Source organism: Peromyscus californicus, unplaced genomic scaffold (assembly GCF_007827085.1).
Source record: "Peromyscus californicus insignis strain IS unplaced genomic scaffold, ASM782708v3 Scaffold_5__1_contigs__length_169319896, whole genome shotgun sequence".
NCBI lineage: Eukaryota > Metazoa > Chordata > Mammalia > Rodentia > Cricetidae > Peromyscus > Peromyscus californicus.
This window is the reverse complement of record NW_026294573.1, coordinates 466,682-478,967: the sequence shown is the minus strand read 5'-3', so window position 1 is coordinate 478,967 and position 12,286 is coordinate 466,682. Positions and strand designations below refer to the sequence as shown.

Here is a 12,286-nt window from a genome sequence, read left to right as displayed (position 1 = left end):
TTTCTGGGGCCGAGCGTGCCCATTTGCCCACAAACCCCCGACCTAGACACCGCACAGATTCCTGCCTATTGGGAATCTAGGCGAGCGCAGGGTAAGGCTTTTGGCTCCTGCCTAGGGGAACTCAGAGCCCCGCCCCACGCTACTACACAGACCTAACTAGCTGGCAGGCTTCCGGAACCCGCCCAGTCCCATCCCGGTTGCCCAGCTTGCGTGCATGCCTAGTCCAACCCCGAACCCTCCCTGCGCGTGCGTAGCCCCGCCCCACCTGCGCTACGGGCGTCTAGTGACGTCATCAACTCTGGAGCGCCCTCTGGTGGCTCCGGGCTCAACCCCACCAGGCGGTTCTTGGAAAAGCCCGAGGGGGCGGTGGGCGGCAATAACCCTCTGAGCTGCTTCCCTCGCGCCCGCTCCGGGGCTGGCAGTGGATGGGCGGCCGCGGGCCGCGGGGCAACAGGCGGGGAACGGGTGCGAGCTGGGACCGGGCGGGGCGGGCGCGCAAAGGGGCCGCGGGGCGGCCGGGCGGGGCGCGGGCCGGCGGTTTGGGAGGACGCCCCGCGTCCAAGAGGTGAGCCGGGCCCTGACGCTGCGCGGGTTCCGCGTCGCTGTTGCCGCGCCATGGCGGAGACCAAGATCATCTACCACATGGACGAGGAGGAGACGCCGTACCTGGTCAAGCTGCCGGTAGCTCCCGAGCGCGTCACCCTGGCGGACTTCAAGAACGTGCTCAGCAACCGGCCGGTGCACGCCTACAAATTCTTCTTCAAGTCTATGGACCAGGACTTCGGGTCAGTGGGCCGCGCGGCCTGGGCGGGAGTGCTGGCCCTTTCCCGCGCGTGTGCGGTGGCTGCGGGGTCTCTGCACGGGCACGAGCTGGCACCTGTCTGCGCGGGCAGGGCTTTCGGGTTTGGGGACGTCAGAGAGCGCCCCCGGCGCCGGCAACCCTGTCGCGCATCTATAGCAGGTGTAGGTTGAGCCTCTGCGCCTTGGTGATCCTTGGTGTATGTACTCACCTGTCTGTGGCAAGCTAGGGATCCGAGTCCTTGACTACCCTCTAGGTAGGCCAGAGAGTTCTGTTTGATGGACAGGCGAGGGCCCAGGCTTCCTGATCGCCATCCGGTGGTGCCCCTGTGCCCAGCTGGCCCAGGTTGGGTGTCGAAGGCCACCCTCAAAGCCACCCCCCTTCTCTCTGGCCACCCTCAAAGCCATCCCCCCCCCCCCCCCCTTTCTCTGGTCAAGCACAGGGTCTGTTGCATTCCTTTCTATGGGTGGAAACCCGGGGCTCATGGCTGCCTGGAGGTTGTGCAGTTTATGGGGGCTAGGATCAAGGGGAAGGGTTGGGGGTTTGTGGCTCCCAGCACCCACTGGATCTTCCAGTTGAGATGGGGTAGTATGGAATGGGTGGGTCATAGGCACTCATTTGTTTTCTGGAGCTTAGAAAAGTTTCTGAAGCCTGAAGACAAACTACTTGTAGAGTTCCTGTGGCAAGGCAGAGGTCAAGGGTCACTGGAGACTAAGAAGCTTCACTCAGTATAGCCTGCCCTCTTGGTTCCTGGCTCCTGTGCCTCTGTCCTTTCTGAACCACACAGCATTTGCATTCCTGGGATGTGCTCAGGTTATCTTCTGACTTGAGCCAGATTCTAAGGTAGTGTGTTTCCTAGCTGCACTGCTGTGGTGGCTGTTCAGGGCCTCTGGGACAGGGAGCCAGGGACTGGCAGTGCAACAGAGGCCTGACAGGGCATAGCCACAGAAACCTGAGTCCATGGCTTGGCAGTGCTCGAGGCGGGGGCATACTCAGGCCCTGTGGGTGGAGCAGGTGTGCTTGGCGTCCTTGTGTGGCTGCATCTCAGGGCTTTGACATTGAGAATATTTCCTGGATTCCATGGTTGCAGGGTCCTTGGGCAGCCCATGGATCAGGTCAAGCTTGGACCTCTCTCTGACCCTGGACATTTAGGCAGGGCTGAATCTGGTTTGGACAACTAAACTTTCTTGCCTACTCATCCCCTGTGCCCCAGCCACCAGGAAAAAACAAAGGAGAACATGTCCCTCCACAGCTTGAAGGCTGGTGCTTCCCGTCAGCCTAGAGGCTGGAGGGCTGTGCTCTGGAGATTGGTCTTCCCCAACTCTTCTGACTGGGCCACCTCTGTGGTCTCTGCTGTCAGGGACAGGGCATCTCTGGATTAAATTTACTATTTTAGCTAAAAATCACCAAAGTCACAAATGTCCTCACAAACTTGTACCCCTAGGGTGTGAGTGGTGAGGAGCAGACCCAGACCTAGACTGCTTTCTACTATATATTCTGGGTATCTACTGAGGGTACCTGTCCCTCCGCTTTGATTTGTTATGTGTACAGTATTCTGCCTGCATGTTTGCCTGTAGGCCAGAAGAAGGAACCAGATCTCATTGTGGATGGTTGTGAGCCACCATGTGGTTGCTGGGAATTGAACTCAGGACCTCTAGAAAAGCAGCCAGTGTTCTTAACTGCTGAGCCATCTCTCCAGCCCCCCTCTGCTTTGATATCCATGTTGGGTAGGGTGGGCTAAGAGTAGGAACCCAGCATCAGCTCACATGGGTCCCCACTAAGCTGTGTTTGTGTGCAAGAGGACCTGCAGGTGCCCTGACTAAGGAAATGGGTTGGTAGATCTGGGTATTGAAGCAGCAGTAGTCCCTTTGGGTGGGTTGGGAATGGCTGGGGCTTGAAGTATGGAGCTAGCAGAGAGCTCAGAGGTACAAGTTAGGTGTCCTAGGTGTGTAGAAGAACTAGGCGGCAGAGCAGCTAAGAGGTAGAGTCTGAGCTAGGATGATACAGAAAGACACAAGCAACATGTCAGTAGGCCTCACCCTAATCGTGACCTGGTACTCTGATGGCACAGTGGCCTTGGGAGCCTGGAAAAGCAGCCCCTCCCACCACGTAACTGCACCCCTCATTTCCTTGCCTGAGTCCCACCTACAGAGCTCCAAGGACACCAGGATAAAGTAGCTTAGTGTTGGGAGAGGGAAGCTCAGCAAGGTGGGCTGAGCTGGGCAAGTGGCCTCAGAATAGAGTCTGTGAGGAGTATCCTAGTAAGTCTAGGTTTCCTGCCCCACTCCAAACCAAAGTTGGCTGCTTTGTAAGGAGCAGAGTCTGCCCTGGGCTGGGCTCAATTCCCAGCATGTATCTCTAGCCAATAAGGTAAAGGTCTTTGTTCCATGCCCACTTATGTGCAGCTTGTGTTCTGACCCTAGACCCCCAAGACTTAGTAACAAGGTGTCCAGGCTTCTGGTGGGCCCCAGGCAAGTGTCTGATGGCTTGATCTGGTGACAATGGAGGGTCTAGTCTATGGTAGTGGAGTGAGTACATTTGATCCATGCTACTAGGAGTGTATTGCTGCTCCTTGCCTGATATAATACTGAGCTCATCTGCCTGACAGTTGCCCCAGCCTTTCAATCTCTGAGATAGAGGTACTTGAGCTGGAGAGAGGTAGGCAAGGGTAAGGGCTGGGAACCCATGGGCTCTGGGATCCTCTGCCTATTGACAAATGTTCTGAGGGCTCCCTTTGCCTGATGGTAGGGCTGCCTGGGGTCATTGATTTAGACTCTCTGTGTTCCATGTGCTTCCCTAGTATTTATTGCGAGAGTCTAGGTAATTATAATACATTCCCTGAGCTGTGGGGAGGGACTCCATGTTCTGGGGCTCAGTGCTGCATGGGATGGGTTGTTAGCATATGTCTCTGTGTTACTGTGACCTCCAAGAACCCTGGGTCCTTTTTGGCCAAACTGTGCTGGACTCCAAAGATCCTACCTTAGAGCAGATTCCTCCTTGGGGTAGATCACTGGGGTAACAGGCAGAGCCAGTGGCCATAAAGGTCTCTCTAGGAATTTTGAGGTTGGGACAAAATGCCCACAGGGTTGCCCTGAGTAGCTTTGCAGAGAGTCAGTGAAGACACACTGAGGTCAGCTTTCCTCCTGAGAGGCTAGGCACACAGAACTCAGGGTGGTCCAGAGGTCTGGCTGTGCTTCATTCCGTTCTTGTTATAGAGTGCCCAGGAGGCTAGACCATAGCTGTGGGCAGCATCACATACCTGTGGTGCCCATTTCTGTCTCTGCCATGGGCATTGTGTTGTTTACCTCTTGCCTAGCCAAGGGTGGGGAAGGGCCAGGGTTATCTCTGGGGTCTGGGGCAAGTGCCATCCTCTCATTACTGTTCTGGCCCCCTGGCCTTCATTCTTGCCCTGACACCTAGGTTTAGAAAGCAGGACTTGGGTTGCTTAGGCTGGGAAGGTTAAGGAGAAGGGTGTCTTGGTAGGGGTTGGAAGTCACAAAGACCTCAAATTGGCCATATCTCTTGCTGAGTAGGCTCTAGCTGCCCTGGATGGGACACAGTGCCTGCTGGGGATCCAGGCAGGCCCTGTTGTGGGTGCTAGGAGTTACTCATATGTCTCTCCATGGGTGAGTCAGAGAAGGTTGGAGCTTGGGTGTGGCAGGGGAAAGGCTGTTCGTGAGTCCACTTGGGGCTGAGGTTGGGGGCTAAGGTGAGGATTCCTGTCAGGGTTTCTCTTGCTGTTAGGTTTACTCAGAGATAGCCAGCTTTTTGCAGGCCCTGGTCTACCAGCTGCCTGTCATCCTCAAGAGAAACTTCACCCCATCCTAGGCAGCCCCAGGTATTCTGTGATGACAGCCTCTCTTGTGGCTGACTTGGCCCAGGCTCCACAGAGCTGTGATTTGTGATTGGGGGCAGCAGATATTAGGGGTTCTGAGAAGTGATTGTATCTGCTGTTGGGGTCCTGCTTCATTGGTTCAGGGCCCTCCCTCCTGGCACATGGAAGCAGTGGTGAGATCAGAAAAGTGGTTGGGATATACCTTCAGGCTGTCCTGCTTCTGCCGCCACCTCAGCCCTGGGTCTCTACCCAAGCTAGTGGGCGGACAAGGGCCTTATTCCTTAGATAGGATGGGATGTTGCTCTGCTAGGGCTTCCTGAAATCTACTGCTGCCCAGTGGGCCTGGAGCAGTAGGCAGAGGTGGCCCTGCCCCTGGCATTGGGCCCATTAAGCCACAAGCCTGTTTCCTGCCAGGTGCACTTCCAGGACCAGTCTGTTTTCCCAGCTCCATTGAACTCAAGTTTTGGGTGTGGAAAATCCCACTATGCTAGGTGGAGCTGAGTACTGGGATGAGGGTGAGGGGGTGGGGAATCTAGGGCCTGAGGAGATAGGTGGAGGCCTGCTCCTTCACAGCTGCCCCTTCTGACCTGTCCTGGCTGCTGTCCATGCCTTTTGAACACTGACCCCAGGCTTTCTGGCTTCCTTCCCAGTTCTCATTCCCTAACCCTTTGTATCCTGCTTAGGTGAGCTTGGGTTTTTTTAACCCATCTGACCAGGGAAGCAGCATTAAGACAAGCAGGGGTGGGTGTGGTCAGATACAGCCAGGGCCTGATTAGTTCTTTCCCTGAATGCCCTTCTAGGTCCTCAGGTAGAAACCAACCATTCCCTCTTAGAGTTGGGACTGATCTTGTGCATGAGGTCCACTGTGTCTTTCTAGTTGGGCAGATGGCTTTAAGGGCAGCAGAAGCTGATATCCTTCTGGCTCTCTCACATCTATACAAGGGGTTGGTAGTCCTTGTACCTTGCTGTGGTCTAGGCCCTGCTCTGGACTGGGGGAATATGGAAGGAACTTTAGGGTTCCAAGGGCATGAAGCACCATGAGATGCATATCATATTGACTAGGGCTTATGAGTGTTCCAGAAAGGTACAGAGTGTGTGTGCTGGGGGGAAGAGGAGCACAGGAGCCAGTGGGCCATAGGCTGTCCCAGGCACCTGAATGGGTAGAGCTACTCCCCAAAATAAGGAAGTACCCCATAGGAGCCTCAAGTGTCATATGTTTTGGTGAGGCAGCTGTTGGGTTCACAGGCATATATAGCTAGAGACAGATCTGCGGTAAATCCTGGTGCTAAGGAAGCTGAAGAATTAGTGTCTTTCCCAGAAACCCTTAGCCTTGTCTAGGGCTAGAGGCTGACTCTGGAAGTGAACAGGAGTCCTAGGCTGCCATTCCATGAACCCTCTACATTTTTCTACCCCGGTGCTGAGGGTCAGGGGCCTGAGGCCAGTGGAAAGCAGCAGAGTTCCTAAGAAGTGAATGTGTTAGGTAAACCCTCAGTGATGATAACATCTGTGGCCTGGCCGGTACCCCATTGCTAGGTCCAAGGGTGGGATATGTCTCTTAGTGTCCTTGGTGGACCAAGGTAAGGTGACCTCAGGGCCTTGTTTGCCCACAGGGTGGTGAAGGAGGAGATCTTCGATGACAATGCCAAGTTGCCCTGCTTCAATGGCCGGGTGGTTTCCTGGGTGAGTCTATGGGTGGCCCTACCAGAATGATGCAGGTGGGTCTTCCTGGGAGAAGTAACTGGACAAAGGTAGGGCAGTGGCTGTCATCTGCCCTGGGTGTCTGTGGGGGTGGTCTTGGAGCAGATGGGCATCCAAGGCCTCATTCTCCCTCCACAGCTGGTCCTGGCTGAGGGCGCTCACTCGGATGCAGGGTCCCAGGGCACTGACAGCCACACGGACCTGCCCCCACCCCTTGAGAGGACAGGCGGCATTGGGGACTCCAGGCCCCCCTCCTTCCAGTAAGGCCCCTGGCAGGGGCAGAGACCTGGGAAGAGTGCAGCTGACAACAGAGGAGGGCCTACAGTGGGTGGGAGGCACCTTCTAGCACTGGGGTCCTGTTGGGTGGGTTGGGAACTAAGAAGCATTTGAGATACTGGCTGCCAGCAAACTGGTCTGCCCAATTCTATCTACTTCTCATCTGTGCAGTCCAAATGTTGCCAGTAGCCGTGATGGAATGGACAATGAGACAGGCACAGAGTCCATGGTCAGTCACCGGCGGGAGCGAGCCCGACGTCGAAACCGTGATGAGGGTACTATGGCTGTGCCTGCCCAGATCTGGATCCCAGACTCCCCTTGGTATCCCTTTGGTATACTCCAAGCCCCTGCAAATACTCCACATGTTCTTTCAATCAGTGATCCTTGGGTAGAGGTTCCAACTTGGTACTTCTACCTCCTGTGGCCTCAGAGTCACTGCATAAGCTTGAAATGCACAGGCCATCCTCATTCTGTGACTGCTGAAGTCCCACAATCAGCTCCTACCCTACTGTCCCTACAGCTGCCCGGACCAATGGGCACCTGAGGGGGGACCGGCGACGGGACCTGGGACTGCCTCCAGACAGTGCATCCACTGTACTGAGCAGTGAGCTTGAATCTAGCAGCTTTATTGACTCAGATGAGGAGGACAACACAAGCCGGTAGGTGGCATGTGCATATGTCTGTGTGTGCTGGAGATTCATGCTTACGAGTGCTGGATGGCTATACATATTTGTGCCCTGTGCTTATCTGACATCTGGCTTCTTGTTCCTGCCTCTGGTCTCCTGCTCCAGGCTGAGCAGCTCTACAGAGCAGAGCACCTCCTCTCGGCTAATTCGCAAGCACAAATGTCGTCGGCGAAAGCAGCGCTTGAGGCAGACAGACCGGGTAGGCAGCAGGTGGGTGGGGTATCTGCTCTGAATGGTGCCACACAGCCTCTCATTGGGTCCCTCCACAGGCATCCTCCTTCAGCAGCATCACCGACTCCACCATGTCCCTGAACATCATCACCGTCACTCTCAACATGGGTGAGGCCTTATGGGCTGGTGGGTGCTTGGTGGGGGTAGGTACAAGCCTAGGAGCCTTTGGGGCCTGCTCATGGCCCCTCCTGCAGAGAGGCACCACTTCCTGGGCATCAGCATCGTGGGCCAGAGCAACGACCGGGGTGATGGCGGCATCTACATTGGATCCATCATGAAGGGCGGGGCTGTGGCTGCTGATGGCCGCATTGAGCCAGGCGACATGCTGCTGCAGGTGGGAGCCATGTGGGGACTATGGGGACAAGATGGCACCCCCATCCCACCACCAGTCCTGACCCCACAAACCCCATAGGTAAATGACGTCAACTTTGAGAACATGAGCAACGATGACGCTGTGCGGGTGCTTCGGGAGATCGTATCCCAAACGGGGTGAGGGGGGATCCGTGTGGGGGGATGGGAAGGGTATAGGATAGGAGGGGTTGTGTAGGCCTCACCCATGTGATCTGCTGAACTCTACAGGCCCATCAGCCTCACAGTGGCCAAGTGCTGGGACCCAACCCCTCGGAGCTACTTCACCATCCCCAGGGGTGAGTGACCCCATGGAGGGGTGGGGTAGGGTAGGGCTCCTAGGCCCAGTCTGAAGGGTCTTTCTTCTTTGCCTCTGTGCTGTCCCCCTACTTTCTATTACCTGTCATCTGTTGCCATGTGGTAACTGTCCAGCTGACCCAGTGCGACCCATCGACCCGGCCGCCTGGCTGTCCCACACAGCAGCGCTGACGGGTGCTCTGCCCCGCTATGGTACGAGTCCCTGCTCCAGTGCCATCACACGCACCAGCTCTTCCTCACTAACCAGCTCAGTGCCTGGCGCCCCACGTAAGTGGTAGCTTACAAGAGCCCCAGCAGGAAACTGAGGCTGAAGGACAAGGGTCCGCCCCAGCTTTTAGCCTTGGTGCTCACCAGAGCTGTTCTTGGGATCCATCACATATGATGTGCCTGTCTCCAACACTTTCACAAATGTGTACACAAAGATACATGTACACATCTCTGATAGCCCAGCCATACTGGCCATCTGGATACATTGAAGGGTTCTGTCAAGCCTGTGTTGAGGATTGGGAGGACATGGTAGCCTCTGCTTTGCTTTCCTGCTGCTTAACATAACTAACAGCTTGAGCTCTCCAGGGAGGTGTTCATGGGGGAGGGAAAGGGACTGGCTTGCCCGTATGTACTTGGACTGTGGGGCTGGGGAGAATATCCCAGTTTCAGCTCAGGACTTTGATGAAAGATACCTCCCAAGGGTGGGAGATAGAGGTTTGATCCTGTCATCTGCTCCCAACTCCATGGAGGTCCATGTGGTGAGCCTGGGCTCCCAGCTTCAGGCAGCCCAGAACTCAGTCCCTGCATGTTGGTTGCTTGCCTGGACTCAGAGAACTGTGCCTTGCAGAGCTTGAGGAGGCACCACTGACCGTGAAGAGTGACATGAGCGCCATTGTCCGGGTCATGCAGTTGCCAGACTCAGGACTGGAGATCCGGGACCGCATGTGGCTTAAGATCACCATTGCCAATGCTGTCATTGGTGAGTCCTTGGCTGTGTGGGAAGGGCCCAGTCTGTTCTTCATTCTGGTGTAGCTTCCCAGGGCTCAGCTACCCTGACTTTCATGGGCCTGTGGCCAGGGGCGGATGTGGTGGACTGGCTGTACACACACGTGGAGGGCTTCAAAGAGCGAAGGGAGGCGAGGAAGTATGCCAGCAGTATGCTGAAGCACGGCTTCTTGCGGCACACAGTCAACAAGATCACCTTCTCTGAGCAATGCTACTATGTCTTTGGGGACCTGTGCAGTAGTGAGTAGGGGTCAATGGGTGGGGGTTCTTGTGGGGCTCATCCATTTGCCCTAACTTACCCATCCCCTTCCTTCCTGCCAGACCTTGCATCCCTGAACCTCAACAGTGGCTCCAGTGGAGCCTCAGATCAGGACACACTGGCCCCACTGCCCCACCCATCTGTACCCTGGCCCTTGGGTCAAGGCTACCCCTACCAGTACCCAGGACCCCCGCCCTGCTTCCCACCTGCTTACCAGGACCCTGGCTTCAGCTATGGCAGTGGCAGTGCTGGGAGTCAGCAGAGTGAAGGTGAGAGTCATGACAACCCCTTCTCCACTCCCATTCCCTGGCTCTGCCTGGCCTTGCTGCTGTCCTCTGTGCTCCTGCTGTGTGTTTGGGTCCTGGTGGGTCCCACTTCAAGAGTCAGTGTGGGACAGGGAGGGGGCTGATGTGAGGACTCACTTTGGTTCTGTGGGCAGAGGCCTTTGGGAATAGGAAGACTGCCTGATGGGAACAGGCCTGGTGTTCCAGGTGGCAGAGGCAAGAGGCCAGGAGATGATGTGGCAAGAATGAGGGTGAGAATAGCAGAGGGCATCAACTAGGGTTACTCTCTAGGTCCTAAGCTAAGAGGTTGGGCTTTATCAATAATGGTACTTGTAGCCCAACAGAGTGCCAGACAAGAACAGCAAACAGTGCCATTAGAGTATATCTTAGGGATATTGAAGATCTTGGAGGGTGGGTGTCCTGAAGAGGAGATGGGCTGAAGCAGAGGTCTTAGGCAGAGTGGGGCACAGCAGCCATGCTGCAGGGTCTGGAGAAAGACTCAAGACAGTCAACTTTGAGGACATAAGATGGGAGAAAGGATAGTTTGGGCCACAGGGTGGCAATGCCCAAGGGGAAGCTGTTGAGTGACTATTGACCTTGGACAGGCCCTTGCATGCACCCAAGCTCAGTTTGGCCCACAGTAGTCCTAGTTGGCCTTTGGTGAGCACTGGACTGGTGTGTGACTTGTGCTATCCCTTGCTTTGTGCTGAGCAAGCCTTAGACTGAAGGACTAGCAGAGTGGACCCTCGGGCCGGTAAGCCAGGTCCCCCTGTGTCCCTCTCAGCATGTCCCCAGCCAGCACGTGTTTTCAGGTTCTCACCACTTTCAGGACAGAAGCTAAGAAAATGAGCTGACCAGGGCCCTTGGGTTGGGTGGACAGTGGATCTTTGGGTGGCGAACCCAGGATGGCTAATGGGAATGCTGGGCATGCAGGGCCTTCACTGGAATCTTAGTTTCTCAGCTGTAACATCAGCCCTTGGTTCAAGCATTGGGGTTAGGTGTGGGGTGCCAAGCTGGCCCCCATTATCCCTCCTGTCTGCAACTGCCCCTAGCTCCTTGCCTCTCATCTGCTCCTGGTATCTGCATGGCTGCCATTCCCCTACCTCCCCCAAGCTCACCAGGTTCTGCCCTGGCTGTCTGGGAACAACTGGTGGTTCTGGAAGTGGCCAGGCCTGGTGCTGACTCTATTGTCCCTTCCCTTCTCCCAGGGAGCAAGAGCAGTGGGTCCACAAGGAGCAGCCATCGGACCCCAGGCCGAGAGGAGCGCCGGGCAGCTGGAGCTGGGGGTAGTGGCAGCGAATCAGATCACACGGCACCAAATGGGTCTGGTAGCACTGGCTGGTGGGAGCGTCCTGTCAGCCAGCTTAGTCGTGGCAGTAGCCCTCGAAGTCAGACCTCAGCTGTTGCCCCAGGGCTCCCCCCACTGCACCCCCTGACAAAGACCTATGCAGTAGTGGGTGGGCCACCTGGAGGGCCACCTGTTCGGGAACTGGCTGCTGTTCCTCCAGAACTTACAGGTAGCCGCCAGTCCTTCCAAAAGGCCATGGGAAACCCTTGTGAATTCTTTGTGGACATTATGTGACCATCAACCAGTATTTTTTCAGTGCTGCCTGTGGCAAGAGTCTGTGGTTCTGCTGTGCCAGGATCTCTGTGGGCTTGCCTTAGTGGTGGCTAGCCAGGATAGGTTGAGCTGTGGGGTCTGGGCCAGGGTAGAGGGAGCAGCCCTACTACTAGGAGATGGGCTTGGCACTCTGCCTGTTCTGTACGTGTAGAGTCTTGTGAGGGGACATCTCTGTCTTCAGGTCCTCAGCACAAGTCTCAGGGACCACCTTCTGGTTCCTTTTTTGGAAGTGACCTCCATTTAGCACAAGGAAGACTCTTGGGGCTTTGTGCCCCACCTCACCCCCAAACTCTCCCAGAACTGTGCACAGGGGCCCAGACTGACTCTCATTGAGTTCATGGGCCTCACCTGTCAGGCCAAGGTGGGGTTCTTCAGGAGTTACAAAGAGTTCTTAAACCTCTCTGGCTGCCCATGTGGGGTCTAACTTATTTATTTATTGCTAGCATGCCTGCTCTGAAGGTGGCAGCTGGTTACCTAATGGGGGCAGGTGCATGTCCCTTTCCCCACTTGGTACTCAGCACATAACAACACAGTTTGTACTGAAAGTATGTGGAGGATGGCTAGTACTGGAGACGAGAGGCCAGGCACCTGTATACCGTCTCAGCCTCAGTGGAGGGGTGATAGTGCACACAGTAGCTACAGAGATGGGGTCCTGCCCTGTCATTGCTGTCCTGATAGCTGCCCACCAGCATGTGCCATGCCATCCTGGCATGGCAGCCCCACACATCTGCACTGTAGATACTGTGTCAAAGTCTGAGCAACTGGGTAGTTCAAATAGAGCTGCTTTTGTGTAAATGCTGCTTCTGTGTAAATGCTATTTTAAACACTAAAAAGCGTTTAATTTTATGGGACTGATGTGTGACCTGTTTCTCTTTTCTCCAGCTAAGCTGCTTCTGGATTCAGGTGTGGGGGCCAGCCCAGAACTGACCCAGGTCTGA

At 55.7% G+C, this 12,286-nt stretch overlaps 1 protein-coding gene across 3 annotated transcripts; it reads left to right on the top strand.

Moving 5' to 3' along the window:
* The first annotated feature begins 320 nt into the window (after positions 1 to 320).
* On the top strand, positions 321 to 12,199 carry Dvl1 (dishevelled segment polarity protein 1). Of its 3 annotated transcripts, XM_052715684.1 has the most exons (16): positions 322 to 785; positions 6,245 to 6,314; positions 6,471 to 6,592; positions 6,780 to 6,883; positions 7,129 to 7,267; positions 7,400 to 7,493; positions 7,564 to 7,633; positions 7,720 to 7,859; positions 7,938 to 8,014; positions 8,105 to 8,172; positions 8,306 to 8,458; positions 9,027 to 9,158; positions 9,257 to 9,424; positions 9,506 to 9,712; positions 10,443 to 10,481; positions 10,936 to 11,050. In XM_052715684.1, the coding sequence occupies exons 1-15, from the start codon at positions 616 to 618 to the stop codon at positions 10,451 to 10,453; spliced, it is 1,725 nt and encodes a 574-aa protein (XP_052571644.1). In that variant the 5' UTR covers positions 322 to 615; the 3' UTR covers positions 10,454 to 10,481; positions 10,936 to 11,050. The 3 variants fall into 3 exon arrangements, with proteins under 3 accessions (XP_052571643.1, XP_052571644.1, XP_052571642.1); XM_052715683.1 differs by lacking the exon at positions 10,443 to 10,481 and having other exon boundaries at positions 321 to 785; positions 8,306 to 8,383; positions 10,936 to 12,199; XM_052715682.1 differs by lacking the exon at positions 10,443 to 10,481 and having other exon boundaries at positions 10,936 to 12,199.
* The last annotated feature ends 87 nt before the right edge of the window (positions 12,200 to 12,286 follow it).

Excerpts from the sequence above, each read along its gene's own strand:
- Dvl1 (XM_052715682.1), top strand. The coding sequence starts at position 616 with ATGGCGGAGACCAAGATCATCTACCACATGGACGAGGAGGAGACGCCG. Across the intron at positions 786-6,244 it reads TCTATGGACCAGGACTTCGG|GGTGGTGAAGGAGGAGATCT; the intron begins GTCAGTGGGCCG and ends GTTTGCCCACAG. Across the intron at positions 6,593-6,779 it reads TCCAGGCCCCCCTCCTTCCA|TCCAAATGTTGCCAGTAGCC; the intron begins GTAAGGCCCCTG and ends TCATCTGTGCAG.